Source organism: Esox lucius, chromosome 21 (assembly GCF_011004845.1).
Source record: "Esox lucius isolate fEsoLuc1 chromosome 21, fEsoLuc1.pri, whole genome shotgun sequence".
NCBI classification, from domain to species: domain Eukaryota; kingdom Metazoa; phylum Chordata; class Actinopteri; order Esociformes; family Esocidae; genus Esox; species Esox lucius.
This window is the reverse complement of record NC_047589.1, coordinates 20,567,987-20,595,797: the sequence shown is the minus strand read 5'-3', so window position 1 is coordinate 20,595,797 and position 27,811 is coordinate 20,567,987. Positions and strand designations below refer to the sequence as shown.

Here is a 27,811-nt window from a genome sequence, read left to right as displayed (position 1 = left end):
CCTGAAATCTGATATGCTCTGCTTTGGATTCCAGACAAGTTATGTGTAAAAGAGATGGGGTCAATTTGAATTGAATCCAGGGGGTACTAAAATACATCTTTAAAATAGCTCCTGAATGATTTTCAGTTTGAGTATTGCATTAAAAAAATACATGCTCTTATTATGGAAAGGTAATTTCAGTTTAATTGGAAATTAACAACTGGAATTGAGCCCAATCCTCTAACGGGACACCTTCACACATAAAGGCCGCGTGGAAGCAGGGACAGCATGATTTCAGAATGTTTTGTGTTTTTGTCATCAACATATTTGAATGTCTTTATGTTAAGTTTAGTTGAGGTTTAACTAAGTATTTGTCCATTTAGTTGAGGTTTTACTCAAATTATGTGTATGTCAATTCAGTTTCGGATGCAAATGCTGTTATTCACGAGAGCTTATATCGCCTTAATTGGTTACTCTGTTACTTTCACATGTTCAAACGTGGTGTATGTCAAGGACATGGGAACTGTCTTGGAAGAAATGTGCGGGTCTAGGTAATTCTGAATTTGCTGAGTTTCATAATGTCATACTGTAGTCCCACTGAACATAACTCAATAGGTAATGTTGAATAGACATATTAACTTTGAAAAGTGCAAGAGAAATAGTCAATGCAAAATGCATTATGTATCATGGAACCATAATATGGTAAATAATGCCCAATCATCAAAGGTCCGGTTTCACAGACACCGAGTTAAGCCTAGTCTTGGACAAAAAGTTATGCTCAATGGAGATTTTCCTTTAGAATAGATTTTTTTTTTGTCCATGACTAGGCTTAATCTGTGTCCGTAACGACCCGTGGTGTAAGTTGACGTTCTAGCTGACCCAGGTCATATTGTCAATTTCATAGTGTGACCCAGCGGTCTGCCGAGAGATTGGACTTATGCCAGAGCTGCCCCTCATGATTAATTCAAGCATGTCCCATTGCACCAAGTGAACAGGAGACATCAAGTAGACATATAAAACACTCAGAAAGGTCATTAAAGTCAATATAACCAATGACCCGTCAAACCAGATTGTGGAGAATTGGGGAGCTGGAAAAGTGAGCTAAATGTTGGGCAGGAACAGGAACAGGTTTGACCAAATGAGAAAGTGGATGGGGGATGCTGACACCACACATTTGGAGGGCTGGGCACTTTCTGATCATGCTACCAAGGAGAAGGAACAGCAATATTGCAACACTGTCTTACATTATTTTGTCTATGTCTAGTCTTGATTCTAGTGTTGACAGATAGAATTTTTTTTTTTAAGCGAACACGTGTGTTCAATTTTCGCGTAAAAACCCATTATGTACTCGCCTTTGCACTACATGGAGCTATGGTTCAAATTCCTTATGCATGTCCCTTTTCTCTTGCTACATTAGTGGAAGCAGAAGGATCTTTGGGACAGGAAATAGACATATTGATACCATTTGTAGACCAAACTAATAGGTACATCGAAATTTATCGCAGGGAGGACTAAATCAACAAGTTAGCTGGGGGAGGACTAAATCGACGTTATTTTTGGTAAATGCCAGCTTTAATTTTTATTTCAAGAAATGTGTGCTTTAAATGTAGCTTTGACGATGGTTAAGCTTCAGAAGTAAAAAATGGGTTATTGTGAATTATGACATCGTGGGCCTTCAGGCTCGCCCAAATAAGATTTTTTGAACGAACGAGCCCTTTAAATATGCACGTTGGTGTCATGATCCCCCCGATGAAATAGACAAAAATACACCGTAACTTAAAGGTACCCTGAAATTAATGCTGACCGTCTGTACTTACAACCCATATTCATTATATCATGTGAAATTCAAAGTGCTGAAATACAAAGCCACATATATATAAAGGAATGTCCGACTGTCCAAATAATAATGTCGTTCGCTGTATATAATGTATGTGATGCGCGTGTGAACATGTTAAAGGTCTTCTTTTGGACGTTAACAAGGAGACAAACCATTTTTGATCCTCCACGTTAATCGTGTTCCTAGACCCTTCTATCACATGCGTGAAAGTTGGAATATGACAAACTTGCGTTCGTTAGCCAAAAGAAAGTCATGAGAAATATGCATGGTCCAATATGCATGGTCTTGGTCAGTTTATCAAACAGTCATCTCTCGCCGTACATTCTAAATTAAACAAGATCTTTGTCAGGCAATAATCTTTGAAATGTCGCTGTCCATTTCAGTGGTGCTGAAACAGCAGTTATTTGTATCTTTGTTATATACTGTAGGTTATTATTGAAGCATTACATTTTAATCTAGTAGCCCGGGCTGCGAACAAGTAAACAGCATCAATACCAGCTGTTTCCTCCAAGGCTGGGACTCAAATTTGGACGGGCAAAGACTGCTGCTTATTGCAGCAGGACTGGTGGGCTGCCGCTACCACCCGTAGCCTGTCAACCAGTAAGATTTCTGAATCAAAAACCACCCTCACTGCCTGCGAAAGAGAAAGCGGGAGACCGAACACGATGCGAGAAGATGCGAATTATTGTAGAGAGAGTGAAACATTTGGGTTTTGATCTGTGCCCTATGATGAATTTTTCCTGAGAACTGATAGGCCTAACGGGTTTCATAACTGAATCGGAAGATGACAATTCACAAAACTGCATTGTGTGTTAATGCTTAAATCGACCTCGATGCAGGCTGCTGCGAGTGGTCCACGCTCCTGCATCGATGAAGCGCTTGCAACGACTGAAAGCAGACGTAATTAATTGCATGGTCATTATATAATATCGAAAATAGGTGAGTCTGATTTCTATTTGGCTTAATTAATAGGTAATCTTGCGTTGAAATGTGGAAGGGTTTTCTCCGTTGAGAATGCACTTTGCTGCAAACCCTTGACACATTTTTAAAGTATAGCTTTAATGTAGTGTAGGCTAACCACTCAAGTATGATCACCTATGCCTTTGTAAGATATGTATTTAGGCTACCATGTCTTTCTTGTTTGTTTTGTTAATAAGCCTTCCCGTTTTATGATTTAGGGTTTTGCAAATCGTTTCATTGCAGTAGGCTAGCTTATCTGGCTATCTTATTATTATTTTTTAAAGAAGGTAAAAATGAAGGATTAGTTTCCCTGATTCAGATAAAGTCTACTTTTTATTAATCAACTATCTTGTATTGTAATATAAAGTCTTAGAATAAAGTCCCTATCATTACCTATCATCAACTCTCCGAGGAGAACGGGGAGATGATTTTTAGAAGCTTGATTTTTCCATCTGTACTCTCTTTATAGTCTATTGTCTCATGTATTCTCTCATGTGTCGCGCTACAAGGTTACACATTTATTCATAAAAAAGGTTCACCTTAATTTTAAAACGCGCTTTCTATCTACCAACAGTGCGTTCTTCTACATTTTGGGCTTGACGAGTTGCCGTTGAAATGGGAGACAACATGTCAAAAAGATTAAAATTGGTCTCGGCTACGGAAGCGGAGATGGAGGAAAGATCTTTTATCAACCCATACCCTGACTGGGACCAAGGTGTCTTCACGTCTTCCAATTCAGGAAAGGAGAGTGACTGCAACGAGCCGTTCGACGAAAATGGAAAGGTAACTAAGAGCCCTTCATAACATTTGGGTACCATAAAGTATCTGGCTGCAGTATGCTAGCTAGCTAACTTGGCTCTCCAACATTGTTATGATATGATTCACTTGCTTTCCTTTGCCGATACGATGTCTAATTCTGACAAAGTGGACCATAAGACAACTTTATCCTCAATGTGACTTTTGTGTGAGTCAGTATATTTGGTATCCATTAGTTATAGTCAGCAGGTAGTCATTCACACAAGGCCACACTACTACTGTACTGTAGGGAACATAACAAATGTGACAAACAAATTCGTTACGTTATTTTAGGGAGGGTAAATTATGTTACTTTACGGAAACTTATCATAATGTTATGTTAACGGTTGTAAACGTATCTGCTGTATTACGGATTGAAGTTTAAGGTTAGGTATCACTGTACTGGGGTGAAGTCTAGAAAATAAAAAAGTTAAGGTTAGGCATCACAGTGATAATACTGTGATTAAGGTTATATCTCAATGGATGGATTCATACTTGCAACTATTGAAGTGAAGGTCAAGTGTTTAAACGCCCGTCTGCCGTCCCTTACCATAATGCCCATTCAGAAAAACTTTTCAATCCACACTAACAGCGCTCGCTATTGCCCCTAGCGGCTGGTCTGTATCGTATTGTAACATAACGTGAATTCTGCTGTCATAGATTTAAGTGAAATAACTTAAGTATTCCCCTGAGACACAGGGGTGCTCAATCTTGTCTTTACGAGCTGTGAGCTCAGTCTATTGCTATTCAGGGGCTGTGCTGAAATCACTGATCAGCTGTCTGTATTTTATCCTGGCTAGTTGTGTTACTGTCCATGGTTCTGAGGTTTACCTGTGCTCTGTTCGGGAAATCGTTTGTTACTGTGAGCTGTCGTTGCTAGCAGGCCTTCCCAATAAACCTATGATCTCGCCATGGTCGCGTCATTCCACTTCTGACCCCAATGCAGCAAATTTTTGCCTGACCCAGCGGGGGTAGATCTTTTTCTGGGGATTTTGGATACATTCAAGGAGATTACAGGGCTGCTTGGACGTTCATGGTCCTTTTATCCAGTGAGGGATGGAATTGTTAAATGTTGAACTGCAGGTCCCCCTAGGAAAAGTAATTGAATCTAGCTGCTGATGAGACCATTTGTTTGAATCCGTCAAGCGTAGTTTCCGCTTATGAAATCACAAAACTGTAGTAACAACCGGCTCCAAACAGTCTCTCCAGCGTTGTGTAATCATTTAATGCCTTTGTACCCTTTGTCATGGAGCTATAAATACTCTCTCATAACACATTGTTCAGTCATGTGACATTGCTTTGTAGACAAAATGTGTTCATCTAGAGCTACAATTGCTGACTCCTCCTGAGACTGCATGACCTTTGACCCCCCCCCCCCCCCCCCCCCCCCCCAGCTACTTTAATCAATATCCAGCCCAGTGGTTTCACCAACCTTTTTTTTTTTGGTTGTGCGTTGTGGCCCTCGCCCTAATGCCTTTTAGATTTCCCTGTGGCCCTTTCTGCGCAACACAATGCTTCCTTCCACAGCTGACCTGTCCTAAGCCATGACCACCGCAATGCATTTAGAAGCACCGGCATACTCCTCAGACCTACCCTTCATCATAATAATAAGGATGGGACTTTTCTGTTTATTTGTCATTTTCTGGTTTAAATGAATGTGAATGAAATTGTTGTTATTGTGTCTGTGTTCTGTTAGGCTTTTATGCAAAGCTGTATGTTGTTGTTGTTGTTGGGAAACTCCGCTGCTACTGTCAACAGTTTGTTAATACTGTCCCAGTGTATTACTTCCAGATGGTAAAAACACTAGTACTCTTTTTTTTTTTTCTCAGTCCCCATAGATACACTTCCAGTCACTCATAAGTATCAGACAATTATGCACCATAGCAATTCTATTTTATTTGTGCCTGGGGAATTTTCGCCTGATATCTGATCTTAAATGAAAGGAGTCATGTTTTGTTATAGCAATTACTGTGACCTTTGTGTTTCGTCAATTCCTTTCACACTAGTGGTGGACAGTAATGCCACTGGACTCAACAATGTCCCTATCGACTGCAGCATTGCAGGATAGCCAGGTGGATACACTTTCTCTGACTTTGTAAAGACTAAAGCCAGAGAGGAGCCCTGTTCCCACCCTGGAAGGTGGGCTTTTCAAAACAGGTGTGATACTGCGTTTTTGGCAGTTTAAAAAAAAAGTGCTGTGGAAAGATCAAGGAGAGATTTGTTCGTTTAAGATCAGTGGTAAGGATTCAGTTACAATATCCACACCTAAGCATCCCTTATTCTAAGTCTAAAACAAAATGATGTAGAATGTAGAATCGTAACACACTGTAAAATAAGTGCTTCTGTTGAGTTCTGATTTCACTGTATGGCCCTCGAGCTAAAACATTTCCCACATGTTATCGAAGGTAACGTCCGGTAATGTGTGCATTCTGTTATGGGGATTTACAAGATGTTCTGCCCTTTGAACACCTGTTCTGAATACACAATCTTTTTATTTTTCATGTGCCAGGGAGTCTTTACAAGACATGAGGTGAACATTTGCTGGGCTATATCAATCCAACAGAGAGAGACATACTGGGCTGGCTGGCTGGAGACACACACACACACACACACACACACACAGTAAAAGCGGCAAAGGAATTGTCCGTCATTCTCCTCTGCAGTTAAAACAAGTTATGTTCCAAAGTTCATTCCTGGGGTAGTGTTGCATGTTTCTTCACTGTCAGCAGTAGTATAGACGACCAAGGGGAGGGGAAGGCGCAAGGCTCTATAAAAAAAAAAACCAATAAACCATTATGGAGCAACCCACAGACTAATTATAGGTTCCCACAGTTATGGAGAATCTCAGTTTTATATTGGAATAGTGTAAATGTAATAGAGATTCCTGTGCATTAAATAATCTGTAGTTTCAGTTTTTTTGGTTTTCTGTTAGCATGGAGTAAGGCTTCAGCTGGAGAGCAGGTCTAAAAGATGAAAAGTACAAAGTGAGAGTGTGCATTTTAAAGTAAACCATCATGCAGTGCACAAATGCAAAGATCTTTAGTTGTGATTTATGACCAGATATTCCCCCACTATAAATCGTCTTGAGAAGGTTTTGACAAAGTTGTTTTCTTTGGCAACATACTTGCCGCCAATAAATCTTTGAGCGAATTTAGCACAAAAGTTCCCCTAAGCTGTACAGCCATGAAAAAGTAAGTACACCCCTTTTTCTAAAATATTTGTACACAGATTTGTGAGCTAAATTCCAACCATATTCACTGATACAGGTAACCCAGTTTAACAAATCACACCAAAATATCCTCATGTGGAAAGGTGAGTACACCTTTAGCATAATATGGCTAAAATTTTAGTCGGCATTGAGTACAAACCCGATTCCAAAAAAGTTGGGACACTGTCCAATTGTGAATAAAAACAGAACGCAATGAAATGGAAGTTTCAAATTTCAATATTTTATTCAGAATACAATGAAATATCATATGTTTAAACTGAGAAAATGTATCACTTTAAGGGAAAAATAAATTTCATGGCATCAACACATCTCAAAAAAGTTGGGACAAGGCCATGTTTACCACTGTGTGGCATCCCCTCTTCATTTTATAACAGACTGGGGACTGAGGAGACAAGTTTATTTATAGGAATGTTGTCCCATTCTTATCTAATACAGGCTTCTAGTTGCTCAACTGTCTTAGGTCTTCTTTGTCGCACCTTCCTCTTTATGATGCGCCAAATGTTTTCTATGGGTGAAAAATCTGGACTGCAGGCTGGCCATTTCAGTTCCCGGATCCTTCTTCCATGCAGCCATGACATTGTAATTGATGCAGTATGTGGTCTGGCATTGTCATGTTGGAAAATGCAAGGTCTTCCCTGAAAGAGACGACGTCTGGATGGGAGCATATGTTGTTCTAGAACTTGGATATATCTGTCAGCATTGATGGTGCCTTTCCAGATGTGTAGGCTGCCCATGCCACACGCACTCATGCAACCCCATACCATCAGAGATGCAGGCTTCTGAACTGAGCTCTGATAACAACTTGGGTTGTCCTTGTCCTCTTCAGTCCGGATGACATGGCTTCCCAAATTTTGATTTGTCTGACCACAGAACACTTTGCCACAGTCCATTTTAAATTATCCTTGGCCCAGAGAAAACGCCTGCGTTTCTGGATCCTGTTTAGATACGGCTTCTTTTTTGACCTATAGAGTTTTAGCCGGTAACGGCTCGGTGGATTGTGTTCACCGACAATGTTTTCTGGAAGTATTCCTGAGCCCATGTTGTGATTTCCATTACAGTATCATTCCTGTATGTGATGCAGTGCTGTCTGAGGGCCCCGAAGATCACGGGCATCCAGTATGGTTTTCCGGCCTTGACCCTTACGCACAGAGATTGTTCCAGATTCTCTGAATCTTTGAATGGTATTATGCACTGTAGATGATAACTTCAAACTCTTTGCAATTTTTCTATGAGAAACTCCTTTCTGATATTGCTCCACTATTTTTCGCCGCAGCAGGTGATCCTCTGCCCATCTTGACTTCTGAGAGACACTGCCACTCTGAGAGGCTCTTTTTATACCCAATGATGTTGCCAATTGACATAATAAGTTGCAAATTGGTCCCCCAGCTGTTCATTATCTGTACATTTAACTTTTCCGGCCTATTATTGCTACCTGTCCCAACTGTTTTGGAATGTGTAGCTCTCATGAAATCCAAAATGAGCCAATATTTGGCATGACATTACAAAATGTCTCACTTTCAACATTCAATATGTTCTCTATATTCTATTGTGAATTAAATATAAGTTTATGAGATTTGTAAATTATTCCATTCCTTTTTTACTCCCAATTCGTACAGTGTTTGTAGAAACTTGGTCTTGTTTAGTCTTTACCACATGGGTGTGCCATCAGGTTCTTGGTCATTTCCCTGTCTAAGGCCCTACTTGCCTGGTTACATAGTTTGGCTGGATGGCTGGCTTATTAAGGAAGAGTTCTGGGTGTTCTTAACTTTGATTCCTCAGTGATGGAGCCATCTGTTCCTGGGAACATCCTATGCTTTAGCATGTTTTTTTTTATAATTGTGAAATGTGGGACTCAAGTATGAGCCTTTAAAGTTTATTTATATGGCAGTATTGCCTCCAGAGATTATCTTCTCCAACTCAAATGGTGAAAATGAGGTTAGATTATCGGACAACTGTTAATCATGACATGACTTTGGAATTATTTTAGTACTAAGGAAAGGGAAACCCTGTTAGTTTTGTACTTAAAATAAATCCTTTAATTTCACATGTGATAAAACCCTCAAGTGGGTTAAGACTTTGTTAAAGTGGGAAAATACTTGATACCTTCATTGTATATTTTTCCATGTTTATTATTCAAATTACAAATACTGACTTTAAATGACAGCTCCACAACATCACTAAAAGAGGCAATTCCTAAAAAAGGAATGGAATTCATTAATCTCTCTGACACAAATTAAAACCAAAGCATTGCATAAAATTACTAGTGTAATTTGTAATGTCAATCAGTTTAATTGCAACTAAAATGTTTTTTCGGCTATACCTTATACTTGTCAGTTCAGAAAAATACTTTTTATGTACCAACAATTGACCCATCCATCCATTCCTTCCAATTTAAGAAAGTTATATGAAATGCTCGCTACAAGCAAAATGACTTAATAACATATGGGGCATTGAGAAGTCAACAGTCTTCAGAATCTGCCGTTAGGAAAACATAATAATTAGCTATTATCTCTTTTGTTACTGTCTGCTGGTGTTTCATCATCTCTGGGTGTGACGAGACCTGAAGAACCATAGTGAGTAACTAAGACATATGTATTGTTTATTTATGGTACTTGTCACTTTTTTTTTTATACTGATGGGGAAGTGCAAGACAGTCGCGGGACGCCATGGCTGAATGGAGGTATGGCTAGTGGAAAGAATAATATGATGAAATACTGGTAAACATGGGCTGATCTGTGGACATTGGAAGGTTGGATTTGAGATCTGTTTGTTGAGCTAATGAAATGGATGATTGAGCAATAGAAAGGCTGCTGATAGAAGATAGGATTTGTGAGGAAGTGCTGTGGTGTAGTGAAAAATGTCAATAAACTCATGGCTAACTATTGACCCTGAAGTGGTCAAGCGCCAATTAAATCAGATTTCACCCTGTTGTATGTTTAAAAAAAACATTGTTTTAACATTATCTAATCAGGAAAGAATGACTGAGAAAAAATTCTCATTTTCAGATCTGGTAGCAATTCGGGTTAACTATCTTTCTCAAGATCAGAATGAAAGATTTTTCACATTTCCTTAGGGATTTGAGCAAACAACCTTTTTCGTTATCGACCAGATGCTCTAACCACTAGGCTACCCTGCTGCCCAATTTGCAAATATTTTTCATCATCTTGTTAATTTGAAGTGGATGACTGGTTAAATATTGTTTTGTGGGTTCTGTTCCACCCTAGGGGGCTCAGATGTATCAATTTCCTACTGTAAGTTGATCTGGATAAGAGTTTCTGCCATTTGAATAACATGTTAATGTAATTTTTTTTTTTTTTTTACTGTTGCTGTGGCTTTGGATGTGTGTGTGTTTTATTTAATACTGAACAGAATCTCCTGGGGTGTGGATGCATTGTTCTGCTGGTTGGCTGATTCTGTGCTCTGTGTCTGGGTGTTGGTCTCTCCCTGGCTCATTGCCTTTGCTGTGGATAACAATGTTTTCTGTTTTAAGTTGTTCATTACTCTGGAATAGCTGAGTGTGTGTGTGTGTGTGTGTGTGTGTGTGTGTGTGTGTGTGTGTGGGGGGGGGGGGGGGGGGGGGGTATTTTTCTTGTCAGTGAATCAGCCTTGACTAATTGATAGATTTGTCTGTCTGTGAACAAGGTGAATGAATACTATTGGGGGAGGAGACATCTGCCAGCCTGAAGACAATGGTTGTTGTCTCTTCAGAGATGCATGTCTCCTCTCTCTGTATGAAGGCTTATTTGACTTCTCTTTCCTACAAGTGAGCCATCCTCTACACTGGGAGATGACGTCTTCATATGTGGATGTATGAATACAGGTTTGCTTGTTGGTATTTGGGATGTACTTGCTGCCTGGATTTCCACTTACTGGTTTCTGGGGGTTCTCCAAGACCACACCCTCAGCCATCTGTTTCTTCTGGGCAGCCCTCTACTGTGACGCCATTTCTCCTCCATATATGCCTGCCTATAAATACCTTGTTGAGTGACTGGGAATTATTATTTATGAGGAAAATGTAGGATTGTAGCGTTTGAATAATGTCTCAGCCTGCAAGTATTATATCTGTCCAAAGCACCAGACTTACTTGCTGCTGGTGGCGTTGCTCGTTCCAGTGTGTCGTGACAGATCTACGGAACAATTTATGTTTACTTAATCTGGCCATTAGAGAAACACTCCCATGTCTGCTTCTAAATCCAAGCCCCCTACCGATTTCCCCCTTATTCTTGATCTCTTTAGATATCTGTTCTCTTTGTTTTGTCACACAACACGGTTTTCAAAAACATTGAGATACTGTGTAAAATGCAAATAATAACATAATACAATGATGTGCATGCAATACAGTCATGTAATCCCTCTATTTAATTGAAAATAGTACAAAAACAACAAATCAAATATTGAAACAGAAATGTTACTGTTTTTGGAAAAATACATGCCGTTTTTGAATTTGATGCCAGCAACATGTTTCAATAAAGTTGGGACAGGGGCATGTTTACCACTGTGTTGCATCACCTATTCTTTTTACAATGCTCTGTAAGCATTTGGGAACTGAGGAGACCGTTCTTGCTTGACATAGGGTTTTCAGCTGCTCTACAGTTCAGGGGCTATTTTGTTGCATTTTTCATTTCATAATGCCCCATTTCATAATGAGTGAAAAACTGGACTGTTTAGGCACCTGGACTCCTACTACAGAGCCATGCTGTTGTAATATATGCATTATGTGGTTTGGCATTTTCTTGTTGAAATAAGCAAGGCCTTCCCTGAAAAAGACGTAGTCTGGAAGGCCGCATATGTTGCTCCAAAACCTTTTATATATTGTTCAGAATTAATGTTGACTTCAGTCATATGCCATGTGCACTAATGCCCCCCCATACCATCACGCATGCTGGCTTTTGAACTGTGCGCTGATAACAAGCCGGATGGTCCCTCTCCTTATTAGCCCAAAGGACGAGGTGTTTGTGATTCCCAAAAATAATTTCATGTTGTGATTTCAGACCACAGGACAGTTTTCCATTTTGTTCATCTTAAATGAGCTTGGGCCCAGAGAAGACGACGGCATTTCTGGATCTTGTTATTATACAGTATGCATTCTTTGCGTAGTAGAGTTTTAACTTGCATTTGTGGATGCAGTGGCATGCTCTGTTCATAGACACATTTTCTGAAGTGTTCCTGAGCCCAAGCAGTGATGTCCACCACAGAATCGTGTCCCCAAGATCACGGCCATTCAATATAGTTTTTTTCGGCCTTGTCCTTGCGTACAGCTATTTCTCTGAATTTTCTGAATCTTTTAATGATATTATGTACCGTAGATGATGAAATCCCCAAACTCTTTTACATTGAGAAATGTTATTCTTAAATTGTTGCACTACTTGACTGTGCTGTCTTTCATAGAGTGGTGAACTCTTCCCCATCTTTACTTCTGACAGACCCATCCTCCCTGAAATTATCTTTTGATACCCTATCATGTTACTGAGCTGTTGCCAATTGACCTAATTAATTGTGTGATATTCAACCAAGTTTAGTTTTATTTTTCAGTAACCGACTTTTCCAGTATTTTTTTGCCTCAATAAAATGTCTCAGTTTCACAACTTTTTTGGGAACAGGGTTGAATAATCCCTCCACTTAGTGCTGTCTGTTTGTTTGTGACAAATGCAATTTTGTTCAGTCATCTTGGAGTTTGGTTGATGTTTATTGGTCTGCATCAACCTTCAGCTGATGGATCTCATTCATTCAGATGTTTAGATTGGATTTTGCTCTTATCTACGCTTTGAAGGGTTGGTTTAGGTTGTTCCACACTTGTTTTTTAACTAAATTCAGACAGTTTATGGTTGTTTATACTGTATATATTTGCAGGAAATGGAATCATGGGATCTTCTGAGGCCTTTACGGTATCTTCCACAGGTAGAGCATGGCTTTGGCAGCACTAGGATACAGGGTTAAATTCCCAGAAACAAAGAATTCCCCCCAGAACAACTGAATAGTCAAACATGACTGTAAATACTCATGACTGTTATTTTGGCTAAAGGTGTATTATAACTTACATTATCTTATATTATTATTATTTTTGGGGTTAGCAAATAACTTAATGTGGTCCATGCCCTTAAGTTTGATCTAACAGACATGCTGAATAAACACAGGATTAGGTTTTTACTGAACCTTAATAATCAGAATTTAGCACCTTTTGTCTGGGCTTAGCCAGGCTATGCTGTTAAAGCCCAAATTCAATCAATGAAGGTTAAATAGAAGCTGGGAGGCGTTGAGAAAAAAGCCTACGCTGGATGAAGTCTCCTGTGAAATGGCTTAACTCTTTCAGAACACAATACATCTGAAAAAATGATTGGACTGGGGTTTTCACACTTTCAGTTTTTTGGGATAATGCCAGTTCCTGTCTTATCCTGCTTGATCTGTTTCCCTAAGAAACGCTTATCCTTCATGAAGTGTCCACTTATCAGGGTCGCTGTCTCTTTGGGGCCCTAGTCCTCATACCCTTTGATGAGTTGCTGGTGGTTGAGGCTGTTGGTTTCATTGATGTTGTTCTACTGTAGATTGGATGGATGCACAGTGGTGTTGTTATTGATGGTGTCATTATTCTGTGCCGGTTGGCCGACTGTGTATTTCTTATACGTTTCTCCATGGAAGGCCTTGATCCAACAACTTTGGTATCGTAAAAAGTACACGCTGCTACTCATGTGAAAGAACATTTATGTGGCGCTATAACAGGCACTTTTGTCTTGATATGTGTACATTTATGTGATCAAACATGGTACACATTCTGAGGGACAATGACTGAGATTTAGTTTTTCTGCCTATGCCTTGTGGAAGTTAATGACAATTTTCAATGCAGCCTTGTTCATTCCTAGTTCATTCCTCATCCACACAGCCTTGTCCTCAAGCCTCAGTGGCATGCCTATTCTTCAAAAAACCTACCGCAGTGTGTCATGGGCTGCATCTCCAGGCAGGGCTGTCATTTTCATAGTCATGGTGAATCCAGGAGGTTCTGTCTCTGCGTTGGCCTAGCTGTTGACGCTAACTGTAGTTTTGCCGCCTCAAACCGGCGAAACGCGGAGATTGAAAATACATTCCGGGTTGGCATAAGGGAATTGCTGAGGCGGCCCATTTTATTTCCTGTGTTTGGATGATGCAGAAAGAGGCCCTATGACAGACAGAAGCTATCAGGTGCTCGATGAACCCCACCGCCGGAGTGACTGTTGTTTTGGCCTGGGGAAACAAGGTACGGGTTTCCTGCTTTCAACCAAATGATATTGCCATTGGGGAGCTGTAGGCTGTTACGTGTGTGTGTGTGTGTGCGTGTGTGTGCGCTACCCACAACCAGTATTGACCGAAATCTCCTGACATCACATGGAAACATGACTCAATGTACACTTTTCATAACGCTTTTCACTGCTTATGGGATAGGAGTTTAAAGGACAATCCACCACCCTATACTGTTTTTTCAGTCTTCCTAGATAATGACGAGTGATTTGAGGTGATTCAGATGGATGGATGGAGTATTTTTTTTTAAGTTTGAGCCGGGTGAGTTTAACCAAAGTACTCACTGTTTGCTGTCTCATCTGAGGACGATTTTGATCTAAGAATGAGAGTTACTGTGGCCTTTGTGTTTTGTTGTTTGCTGAGGTTGATGTTGTTATCCTTGTTCCATTGGACTTGTCTGAATAGTGTCCCTGTCGACCACAACATTGCCGGATGGCCAGGTTGTCTCATTTTCTGTGGCTTTGTAAGACTATATATAGCCTGATGGGAGCCCTACTTCCTGCCCATGTTGTGACCCTACAATGTTCATGGCACATCTACAGTAATGTGAAAAAGTACACTGTCATTTGCTCGTGTCGATATATAATCTACACACCATTGACAGATGAAGGCAGATAGTGATGCTGAAAGATTTTACTTTGCAATCATTTATTCATTAAAAATCTACAGAAATGTATTTTCGTGATGCAAAGAAAATATTGAAGAAGTACGCTTCAATTGCTTTTGTTCCCCCTTTGGCTGAAATTTCCTAATGTAGCTGTTTCTTGTAACTGTATATCAGTCTCTTAGATCGAGTGGAACGACGTTATGCCCTCTTTTTACAGTACTGCTTGAACTGTCAGGTTTTGAGTGCTTTCTTGCATGCACGGCCTGCTTCAAGTCTCCACATTGTACTTCAATAGGATTGAGAATTTGTGCGATTAGTTAAATTGAGTTGCCTTATCTCAATGACTGTGGTTGGAATTGAACTTTATCCATGTGTCAAAAATGTGAGGGGGTTTGGGAGTGGGTGTGCATTGTCTTCACATCAGACTTCCTCGGCTGGCGTTCAGGAAAGCAGAACACGGCTGGTGCGTGCGCGCGTCTGGGCGTGCTGGCCCCAAACAAAGGGTTTGAGTGTGTCTCATCAGCATTCTCCTCACACACACCACTGTACTGCAGAAGATCTGAATCACTATGGCTTTTTAGCCTCTACAACAGTCTGAACCTTCTCACTGCAGTTTTTTTTCTTTGTGTCTCCGTCTCTCCTCATTCCCCTCTTTCTCTCTGTCTTTCTGTCTCCCTCCATTCTTTCTGACTCGGTCTCTGACTCTTTCCTCAGGACAGGGCATTTTATAGCGTGGTGTGCTTTCTGAGTTTTCTGAGGCTCTTCCAGCCCTGGCTCGGGGTGGTTTATCAAAGGGCTTTTTGTACCAGTGTGGTCTGGGTTTCAGAGACTGGAACCGACCGACACAGGAAGATGAGTTGTGATTCTGCATTGTTCTAACCCTCCTCCACCCTGTTCCTATCACAGATCAGCGATGGATTCCAGAAGAAGGTGCAGAACAAGATCAAGGACCTGCTCCAGCAGATGGAGGAAGGCCTGAAGACGGCCGACCCCCACGACTTCTCCACCTACACAGGCTGGACAGGTCAGTGTCCCGGTGCTCAGGTCAGTGTCCCTGTTAGTCCGGAGGTCGGTGTCCCTGTTAGTCCGGAGGTCGGTGTCCCTGTTAGTCCGGAGGTCGGTGTCCCTGTTAGTCCGGAGGTCGGTGTCCCTGTTAGTCCGGAGGTCGGTGTCCCTGTTAGTCCGGAGGTCGGTGTCCCTGTTAGTCCGGAGGTCAGATTTACGAGTAACCCTATAATCTGCTGATTCCAGTCAATGATGCCCCCTAGGCAAATACCAGACCCCCCTCTCCTACATTCCTATTCTCATCCAAACATGGGGACTCAGTACCTTTAACTAGTAACCCATTTATATATGTACAGGACCAAGTATATATCAGTTCAAGAATTTCCACAACAGTCCCTGTTAGTCCGGAGGTCGGTGTCCCTGTTAGTCCAGTGGTCGGACTGAAATTCAACACTACTGTTGTTTGCTCCTTGGGGTTTAAGGCCGGGTGTTTTTGTAAAAGCACTTTGGGACAACTGCTGATGTAAAAAGGGCTTTATAAATACATTGATTGATCAGTGTCCCTGTTAGTCCAGTGTTCGGTTAGGACAACTCATTTCTGACACCTAGAGCTGTAAACTGCAGTTTGATGTAATCCAAAGCTGAGTGATCTTAAACTGAATCCTTGAATGTAAACGTGTTAATGTGTGCTGGACGTCCGGCTCAATTATATTTTCAATAGCCTTTGGATGCAGTGCCAGGTTGACCATGGGGGCTGTCAACTCTTGGCCTTTCCACTAGTTGAATTCACGCAGAGGCCTGGGAGGGCATTATGAACTAGTTGTCTGCTTGTATACTTGTGTACCACTGTCCACTGTCCTATTGTACACTTGTCATGACTATAGGAAAATCATTTGAGAAGTGAATTGCTTTAGTAGTAGTTCACAATCAGTTGGCAGTAAGATATGAGAACTATCCTATGAAATTGGAGTAAGATGTACTGTGGATGTCTAACCTAGCTATCTTAAGATGAATGCGCTATGGATGAAAACTTCTGAATGAATATAATAAAAATATAATAATACAATTATATTTACCACTAGGTTGTCAATTTAAACAGTATTATAAAGGAGATGAATTTTCCTTCTCTGTAGGTATCGCCCTGCTCTACCTCCAGTTGCACCGGGTCACCCACGAGGCCTCCCACCTCCAGAGGGCGCTGGACTACGTGAAGAGGACCTTAAGGATCCTGAACGGCCGCAAGATCACCTTCCTGTGTGGGGACGGAGGGCCTCTGGCCGTTGCCGCTGTGGTTCACCACCGACTCCACAACAAGACGGAGAGTCAGGAGTGCCTGACAAAGTAAGAGGAGTGTCTCTACTCAGCCTCCAGGGGAGAGGCGTGTGTCTGTACTGTCCTCAACCTCCAGGGGAGAGGCGTGTGTCTGTACTGCAGGGGGGACAGACTCTCCCTTTATCTGGGAATTACAGATAATAAAAAAAAAGACCTTGTTAGTTGTTGTAAAGATCCTCTAGATCCTTACAATTTGTTCCAAGCTTTACCATTTGATTTGATGATTGTTAATCATGCGCCAATCATTTGGTGCCCCACCATAATATTCCACATCATGTTGCTTGTCCCCTAAATTGTTTTTGGTCCTAAATCCCAGGCGGGATGTGGTCAGTTGTCTGCTTACCGCAGGCTGTTGCTAACCCCAATGTCCCAGGCTGGCTCCTGACCCGATCTGTTGGCACTAGAACTGGTGGAGCTTACAGCAAGGGGCTGATTAAATGTCTGTAAAGCTCCCCACACACACACACACACACACAATCCACTACTCACAAATGCCCCACCAAAGGACCTCTCGCTGGTCTGCTGGCTTACCAGCTTATTCACTCATCAGCAATGGCAACCTTCTCTTTGATGTTCAGACCTGGTCTCTTTCTGTCTTTAAAGCAGTCGGAGCCCAGAGCCTGCATGTCCACCCATGTTTGTAGGATGCGACTCAGTCAGCCTCTAAAGTTTTGTCTTTTTGAATGTGTTCATTTATTTATTACTGAAATATGCCTTTCAGGAGAAGCTTTATCTGACTTGGGGTTTTCACCTTGATAGTAAAGTGTGCGTGCGTGCGTGCGTGCGTGTGTGTGAGTGTGTGTACTGACATGTCTGTTGATTGACTTGTCTCGTCAGGTTGCTCCAACTTCAGCGTGGGGCGGTGTCTGTGGACTGTGATCTGCCTGATGAGCTGCTGTATGGGCGGGCTGGCTATCTCTACGCCCTGCTGTATGTCAACAAGGAAATAGGACCTGACACCGTGGACGACACCACCATCGCCAGGGTTAGACACACACACACACACTTCTGTTCCAAACTGGTCAAACCAACCACAGGTTTCAATGTCGAGCATTGACTTGTGAGGGAAATCTTAATGCAATAAAATTCAGTGACATCCTAGATCAGTGACATCCTAGATCGATCAGTGACATCCTACATGGATCAGTGACATCCTACATGGATCAGTGACATCCTACATGGATCAGTGACATCCTACATGGATCAGTGACATCCTAGATTATTCAGAGCTTCCAACTTTGTTGCAACAGTCTGGGAACGGCGCTTTCCTGGTTCTACATGTCAATGCTCCTATACACAGTGAGATCCATATAGAAATGTATTTTCACGATAAGTGTTAAAGAACTAGACAGGCCTGCACAGAGCTTTAACTTCAAACCTATCAATAACCTGGCCTGCACAGAGCCCCAACTTCAACCCCATTGAAAACCTGGCCTGCACAGAGCCCTAACCACAACCCCATTGAAAACCTGGCCCGCATCTCAAAATGGGACTGCTAAATGTTAGATCCCTTGCTCCAAAGGCAGTTGGAGTAAATGAATTAATCTCTGATCACAAACTAGATGTTATTGGTTTATGTGAAACGTGGCTAAAGCCTGATGAATTAATTGCCTTAAATGAGGCCTCTCCTCCTGGCTATACTAGTGATCATATCCCTCGTGCGTCCCGAAAAGGAGGGGGTGTTGCTAATATTCATGACAGTAAATATAAATTTACTCTGAAACACATAACTGATTTTCATTCTTTTGAAGTTTTACTCATGAAAGTTAACCAGGCTGATAAATCATTTTACATAGCTACTATGTATAGGCCCCCCGGGCCATACACAATGTTTCTCAATGAGTTTCCAGAATTATTGTCTAACCTTGTAGTCATGGCAGTCATTGCGATTTCAATATTCATATGGAAAAGTCTAATGATCCTCTTTAAAAAGCCTTTGAAGCCATAATTGACTCACTGGGTTTTATCCAACATGTCTCAGGTCCAACACATTGCCACAATCACACCTTAGATTTAGTCCTGTCACGAGAAATAGATATTGTAGATCTAATAATTTCCCCCCAAAATCCTGGATTATCGGATCACTGTCTTATTACATTTACCGTTAAAACAAGTAAATCACTTGCTCCTCAAACAATGAGTTTCAAAAGCCGTACTATAAATTCTCAGACTACAAATAAATTCCTTGATATTCTTACAAGTTCGCTCATTAGCAACAGAGTAAATAAATCTGTAAACGATCAAATCGAGGATCTAAACTCACCACTGCGAAATACATTAGATACCGTTACACCACTAAAAACAAAAGAAACGTGCTCCCTGGCACACAAACAATACTAGAGCACTTAAGCAAGCCTCCAGAAAATTGGAGCGAAAGTGGCGCTCCACGAAGTTGGAAGTATTCAGACTAGCCTGGATAGACAGTACACTACAATACCGAAAATCACTCACGTCTGCTCGATCAGCTTATTTCTCCATCTGACCTCAATCCAAAATGTCTCTTCGATACAGTTGCAAAGTTAACAAAAAAGCAAATCTCAACAAGTGAAGTGGGTCTTCACTTTAGTTGTAATGAATGCATGAACTACTTTGATGATCATCACCATTAGAAAACAAACTGACTCCTCCTTAAATAGTTATGGTCCTCAAAATCTCAGTTGACCTGAGAATGTCCTGAACCACCCTGACCAGGTGTCAATGGGGACAGTTGAATTTTTTGATACCGTATCGCTTGACACATTCACTAAATTTGTAATGAGTTCTAAACCCACAAACTCTCAGCTAGACCCGATTCCAACAACATTACTTAAGGAGCTATTTCCTGTGCTAGGTCAGCCAATGTTGAACATAATACATTTCTCCCTTTCCTCCGGATGGGTACCAAACACACAAAAAAATCGCAAAAATTACGCCTCTATTAAAGAAAATCTAAGCTGGATCCGGACATATTAAACAATTATAGGCCAATATCCCATTCCTCTCAAAAATCTTAGAAAAATGTGTTTCCCAACAACTGAATGCCTTCCTGAAGACAAATAACATTTACGAAATGCTCCAGTTCGGTTTCAGATCCCATCATAGCACTGAGACTGCACTCGTTAAGGTAACAAATTACCTTCTAATGGCCTCAGACAAAGGTTCCTCTTCCGTGCTGTTGCTTCTTGATCTTAGTGCTGCTTTTGACACTATTGATCACTCCCTTCTCTTAGAGAGACTGGAAACCCATATTGGGCTACATGGACATGTTCTAGCCTGGTTTAAATCTTATTTATCTGAAAGATATCAGTTTGTTAGTGTGGATGGCATATCCTCTGACAAGTCAAAGGTATGCTATGGTGTTCCTCAAGGCTCGTTTCTGGGTCCATTATTGTTCTCACTGTACAGTGGGGCAAAAAAGTATTTAGTCAACCACCAATTGTGCAAGTTCTCCCACTTAAAAAGATGAGAGAGGCCTGTAATTTTCATCATAGGTACACTTCAACTATGAGAGACAAAATGAGAAAAGAAAATCCAGAAGATCACATTGTAGGATTTTTTATGAATTTATTGGTAGATTTCTCTGTAAAATAAGTATTTGGTCACCTACAAACAAGCAAGATTTCTGGCTCTCACAGACCTGTAACTTTTTCTTTAAGAGGCTCCTCTGTCCTCCACTCGTTACCTGTGTTAATGGCACTTGTTTGAACTTATCAGTATTAAAGACACCTGTCCACAACCTCAAACAGTCACACTCCAAACTCCACTATGGCCAAGACCAAAGAGCTGTCAAAGGACACCAGAAACAAAATTGTAGACCTGCACCAGGCTGGGAAGACTGAATCTGCAATAGGTAAGCAGCTTGGTGTGAAGAAATCAACTGTGGGAGCAATTATAAGAAAATGGAAGACATACAAGACCACTGAGAATCTCCCTCGATCCGGGGCTTCACGCAAGATCTCACCCCGTGGGGTCAAAATGATCACAAGAACGGTGCGCAAAAATCCCATAACCACACAGGAGGAGAAAGAATGCTGAGTTGCAACCAAAGAACACAATACCTACTGTGAAGCAGCCCCAAAACATCACTGCTCTAGAGGAGCTCTGCATGGAGGAATGGACCAGCGACAGTGTGTGAAGACTTACAGAAAACGTTTGACCTCTGTCATTGCCATCAAAGGGTATATAAAAAAGTATTGAGATTAACTTTTGTTATTGACCAAATACTTATTTTCCACCATAATTTACCAATAAATTAATTAATAATCCTACAATGTGATTTTCTTTTCTCATTTGTCACTCATAGTTGAAGTGTACCTATGATGAAAATTACAGGCCTCATCTTTTTGAGAGGGAGAACTAGCACAATTAGTGGCTGACTAAATACTTTTTTGCCCCACTGTATTTGCTTCCTCTGGGCGATGTAATCCGAAATCACAATGTAAATTTTCACTGTTATGCTGATGACACACCGTTATATATTTCAATGAAGCATGGAGATGCCCCAAAATTAGCTACTTTGGAAACATGCGTTTCAGATATTAGGTAGTGGATGACACAACCTCTTGATCTTAAACTCAAGAAAAACAGAAATGCTCGTTTTAGGACCCAAGAAATAAAGAGCGTTGTTAGCAGATCTCATGGTGAAACTCGACGCCTCCATGGTTGTATCCCAAAATACTGTAAGAAACCTCGATGTAACCCTTGATCCTGACCTTTTCTTTGATGAACATATAAAAAATGTCTTGTTGCTTATTTTCATCTTTGAAACAGTGCAAAAATCAGAAACTTTCTATCAAGAACTGATGCAGAAACTTTCTATCAAGAACTTTCATCACTTCTAGAATAGATTACTGCAATGCTTTTCTTTCCGGTTACCCTGACAAATCAATAAATAAACTTCAATTAGTGCTGCACACTGCTGCTAGAATCCTAACTAGAACAACAACTTTTGAACACATTACTCCTGTACTAGCCTCTTTACACTGGCTGCCTGTTAGGGTTAGGGCTGATTTTAAGGTTTTATTGTTAACCTATAAATCAAAACATGGACTTGCTCCTATTTACCTTGCTGAAATGATCCAGCCATACATACCTACACGTAACCTATGATCGCAAGATGCAGGCTTTTTAGTTGTACCTAGAATTTCGAAAGATACAGCCGATCTGCCAATTAAGGTTAGACATGCAAACTCAGTGCGAACTTTCAAGTGTCTACTAAAAACTAATCTCTACAGCACGGTTTATGATTAGGTGTAGCCTGGCCCGGGGACGTGACTGTGACCAGAAGGTTTGATACTGTCCACCCTTGCTGTCTTGCCAGGTGGGCTCTCGTCGCCACTGGGATGCCCTCCTTCCAATGCCTTTCGGGGGAAGAGTCACTGGCTTGTTGTCTCCCTGTTGCACCCTTCTGCAATTGGGCTGTACTCTGCTGGCAATACTCGGCCCTCATTCAGGGTGGTTGCGGTTGGTGGGTTTCCCTTTGCTTGATGCCTGGCAATCTGGGTGGATTGATTTCCTGCCTGTTGGGCCCTTTACGGGGCCTCCCCCGGGTACGGCCACAGTGTCGCCGGACCCCCCCTGTCTCAGTCCCAAGGTCAAACGCTGCTATACTATTGTGCTGGGGGATTGGGATAGTTCTCCTTCCCCACTAAGTTCTCCTTCTCCACTATAGATCGTTGTTGATATGAGGAATGCATTTTCTGAATTTTCGCAGTCTCCTCCCATTTTAAACTTTAGGAGTACATGAGGTCCTGGTCCACACCTGCAGAGTACCTAGTTTGGGGGGCCCGTTGCTGTCCCTGTCCTTGTCCATCTGGTCATACTTCTGACAAATTGAAATAGACTCTGGATTTAGCCCACATGCATTTATTAATCATTCCAATTGGACTCTTAATATCTCACCCGGCACAGCCAGAAGAGGACTGGTCACCCCTCTGAGCCTGGGTCCTCTCTAGGTTTCTTCCTAAATTTCGGCCTTCTTAGGGAGTTTTTCCTAGCCACTGAAATTCAACACTACTGTTGTTTGCTCCTTGGGGTTTAAGGCCGGGTGTTGCTGTAAAAGGGCTTTTATAAATAAATGTGTTTGATTGATTGAGTAACTGGTCAATAATATCAATGAAGTACCTGGGTTTGTGGTATCTGGGCAGTGTACCAGGGCTATGTGCTGTATCCAGATTTTCTAAGATCAGTCCTTAACCCAAGAGGTACCTTATTACCTAAATATTATATACCCCTGTACTTGAGCACCTCAGTTTATTTTTTAAGTCAATTATTATTTTTCACACCTAGAAACAAACACGCGTGCACACGCACACACTCTCTGACTGTTCTTGGTCGGACTGTATCTTGTCTTTTCCAGCAGATGTAATGTACAGTATGAAGTATGAATCCCTACAGCAAAGTACCTACTGACACACTGAATTTATTCATTACCCTGTCTTCTCCAACCAGGCAGCCTAAAACCCCTATAGCATGTCGGTGACAAATGGCCTCCACTCTGCTGGGACACGATCGTACGCATTTAATATTTTGACAAATATGGGAATAAAGTTGTCCCACGTTTGGCTTTCAAACATACATCCTGAGATTTTGTGCAGGCACAGCCCTGAAATACATTACAGCATCATGGGGTTCAGGTTCAGTGTCTAGCCTGTAAAAAGGGTTTTTTATGTTCACACAAATTACATGACCTTGGGGTGTTACAAAATTCATTTTTTGTTTTTTAGTATTTGTTTCATGGTCCTTGTCATAAAGTATTAATTGGTCAGTTCACTTGCATTCATGAGATGCATTTTGTTGTGTAGGAAATTCAGTCTAAGATATGCTGTTTTCTACGTCTCACCGATTTTCTTCCTGTGTTTTTTTTAATAGTCCTTCTCTTCATTATGCAGTTGACAGCTCTGTAGTAAGGGAGCCTGATTCTGAACTAAAAGTATTTTTGTACATATACCTAATCTTGTGAGAGAAACATTTGTGTTCAGAGGCACATATTTCTATCCCGGTTTCCATCCTTGACCTATATTCTAGAAATCCTTATTCCCTGTTCTATAAAAATAACCCTTACATTAACCTTACCCTAACATCAGTAACCTAATGTATATGATAATACTTTACCTAGCCCTAACGCCTTACACTAAACCTAACTGGTAATGCCTAAACCCAAAAGTAAATCTGATTCTAATACTGTGCCCAGTTGAATGTTTTACCCTAAACCCAACCTGTAAGCTGGCGGGAAAAAAATCCCTAATGGGGACCTGACAAAAAACCTTGCAGGGACAAAATTTTCAGGTTTTACAATGTTTGTAGGGATTTCAGGTCCCCACTTACACACGCGCACACACACTTCCTGTCCCTGAGAAAACATGACATTCAGCCACACTGTCACAATCCATCTAGTCCCATCAGTTTTATTCATGTAGTTTTTCCTCGTAATGTCTTCTCTACCAACTGCTCCAGGCGTTTGTTTACTGTACAGGGCTATGGTTAATTAGCTCTATAAACAAATTCATTCCTGCTAAATTACATAGCCTTCCTTTTGGGAGAAACAATTGATTTCATAGTGTAGTGTAATAAGAAATGTCTGTTGAGAAAAAGGGGAAGTGTATTTGACGAAGAGTGTCCAACACAGCCTTGGTGTTGTTAATCAGGGGTCCTGCATAACATTTTCTTTAATGATCTGGAACACCTGGTGTGGGCCATCAGCCCCACCCTCCTGAGCTCACCTGGAGAGGTGTGAAACTCTGAACAAACTGGAGTGTAACTAAATGCATGATATTGTGGACATTTATCTGTAGTTTTTGGATTTCCCCTGTCCCCCCATAAAGGGCTGAATATGCTGGTATGCTTTATTGTACTGTACGTGTTATGGATCAAAATTCACAAGAACATTGTAGAAATGATTGTCCTTGTTGCCTGTCTGACAACAACTGGCAGCAACGCCATTCGATAATTTTGCATTAATTAAGTGGGACAGTTCCTGTCCTTTGTGTTTATTGTGTTTGCCAAGGTAATGTAATGCTAATGACTATTTGGGGGAGTGTTTTAGATATGGCTACTTATCCTAAAATCAGACCTGTCTCTAAAAATGCATTTGAGTTTGTCCTTGTTAATAAGACCTCCCAACATGTTGTGTTGTAGTCGTATTTAGGAGTTTGTCATCGTTAAAGAGACCTCCCAACATGTTGTGTTGTAGTCGTATTTAGGAGTTTGTCCTTGTTAATAAGACCTCCCAACATGTTGTGTTGTAGTCGTATTTAGGAGTTTGTCATCGTTAAAGAGACCTCCCAACATGTTGTATTGTCATTTTTAGGAGTCTATAGTTAACAGAAGCTCCTAGAACACCTTTGTGTTATAATGTGTCTTATGGTGTACTTAGTAGACCTTTAGACTAGTTGGGACTAGTTGGGAACTTTATTACTTGATTGAAATAAATTGTATTACTTTGGAATATAGATGACTATGGCACTCCTCATTCATCTTCACACTCGAGCTCGTTAGGCTAGTGACAACCACACACACATACACTCACCTAAATGATTATTAGGAACACCATACTAATACTGTGTTTGACCCCCTTTCGCCTTCAGAACTGCCTTCATTCTACGTGGCATTGACTCAACAAGGTGCTGAAAGCATTCTTTAGAAATTTTGGCCCATATTGATAGGATAGCATCTTGCAGTTGGAGATTTATGGGATGCACATCCAGGGCCCAAAGCTCCCGTTCCACCACATCCCAAAGATGCTCTATTGGGTTGAGATCTGTTGACTGTGTGGGCCATTTCAGTACAGTGAACTCATTGTCATGTTCAAGAAACCAATTTGAAATGATTCAAGCTTTGTGACATGGTGCATTATCCTGCTGGAAGTAGCCATCAGAGGATGGGTACATGGTGGTCATTAAGGGATGGACATGGTCAGAAACAATGCTCAGGTAGGCCGTGGCATTTAAACCATGCCCAATTGGCACTAAGGGGCCTAAAGTGTGCCAAGAAAACATCCCCCACACCATTACACCACCACCACCACCAGCCTGCACAGTGGTAACAAGGCATGATGGAACCATGTTCTCATTCTGTTTACGCCAAATTCTGACTCTACCATCTGAATGTTTCAACAGAAATCGAGACTCGTCAGACCAGGCAACATTCTTCCAGTCTTCAACTGTCCAATTTTGTTGAGCTTGTGCAAATTGTAGCCTCTTTTTCCTATTTGTAGTGGAGATGAGTGGTACCCGGTGGGGTCTTCTGCTGTTGTAGCCCATCCGCCTCAAGGTTGTGCATGTTGTGGCTTCACAAATGCTTTGCTGCATACCTCGGTTGTAACAAGTGGTTATTTCAGTCAAAGTTGCTCTTCTATCAGCTTGAATCAGTCGGCCCATTCTCCTCTGACCTCTAGCATCAACAAGGCATTTTCGCCCACAGGACTGCCGCATACTGGATGTTTTTCCCTTTTCACACCATTCTTTGTAAACCCTAGAAATGGTTGTGCGTGGAAATCCCAATAACTGAGGAGATTGTGAAATACTCAGACCGGCCCGTCTGGCACCAACAACCATGCCACGCTCAAAATTGCTTAAATCACCTTTCTTTCCCATTCTGACATTCAGTTTGGAGTTCAGGAGATTGTCTTGACCAGGACCACACCCCTAAATGCATTGAAGCAACTGCCATGTGATTGGTTGATTAGATAATTGCATTAATGAGAAATTGAACAGGTGTTCCTAATAATCCTTTAGGTGAGTGTATATGTAAGTCAAAGTGACCAGACTTGGTATCCCTGTGTTCTGGGTCTCTGAACAGTCTAGGTTGGTCCCAGGGACACATGCCATTGTGGGCATCCCTGAGTTCTGGGTCTAGGTTGGTCCCAGGGACACATGCCATTGTGGGCATCCCTGAGTTCTGGGTCTAGGTTGGTCCCAGGGACACATGCCATTGTGGGCATCCCTGAGTTCTGGTGCTAGGTTGGTCCCAGGGACACATGTCATTGTGGGCATCCCTGAGTTCTGGTGCTAGGTTGGTCCCAGGGACACTTGTCATTGTGGGCATCCCTGAGTTCTCACTTGTCTGGATGGATCCACAAACATGCCATTTTAATGTTAGGCTCGTGACGAAAGGAGTAGCTAACCTTTACTAAGGACTTCCAACATATGGTCATACGATAAGATTTATTCACTAACAATATGGAGTCCCATTATATATTCATATTGATTTATCACTAAGGTTACATTCCCATGCACTCATTTCCCTAGCCGTCCCCCAGTAACCTTCTAAGTGGTAAACCTTTTGAACCACTCTCTCTCACCCCACACTACAGTAGGAATGAGTGAATCTGTTGTGTAATTCAGAGGAGAGGTATTTTAAGGAGTTCTATCCAGTAAATGAGAGGAATAGTGAATGGAGTTGGGTCCAGAACACATGGTGGACTGTTTAGTTGTCATGGTTACACTGTTCTCATTTAGATAAACCTGGTCAGGACTGAGCAGAGCTGATTTAGTGGCCACTGAGGGTAGGTGTGTCTCTGAGAGTGAGTTAGCAGTTCCCCCGTCTCCAGGGGTGAGCGAGGGAATGAGCGGGCAGTCTCCCCCATCTCCAGGGGTGAGAGAGGGAGTGAGTTGACAGTCCCCCCCTGTCTCCAGGGATGAGAGAAGGAGTGAGTTGGCAGTCGTCGTCCCCCCCCCCGTCTCCAGGGGTGAGAGTGAGTGCTGCAGAAGGCTCTCGCTTCATGGTGGATTTATGACCAGCTCATGCACTAAAATACACACGCTTGCTCGCTTCCATAGATCCATACAGCCCTCCAACACCGCTCCCTCCCCATAGTTCT

The 27,811-nt window shown here is 41.6% G+C and overlaps 1 protein-coding gene across 1 annotated transcript in view; it reads left to right on the top strand.

Moving 5' to 3' along the window:
- The first annotated feature begins 2,361 nt into the window (after positions 1-2,361).
- lancl2 (LanC lantibiotic synthetase component C-like 2 (bacterial)) overlaps positions 2,362-27,811 on the top strand; it is a 38,539-nt gene continuing 13,089 nt past the window's right edge. The window contains exons 1-5 of the mRNA XM_010885701.3: positions 2,362-2,755; positions 3,351-3,559; positions 15,583-15,700; positions 16,815-17,022; positions 17,851-17,998. Of these exons, the coding sequence (XP_010884003.2) occupies positions 3,392-3,559; positions 15,583-15,700; positions 16,815-17,022; positions 17,851-17,998 (642 nt within the window). The 5' untranslated portion in view covers positions 2,362-2,755; positions 3,351-3,391. The remainder of the gene's footprint in view (positions 2,756-3,350; positions 3,560-15,582; positions 15,701-16,814; positions 17,023-17,850; positions 17,999-27,811) is intronic.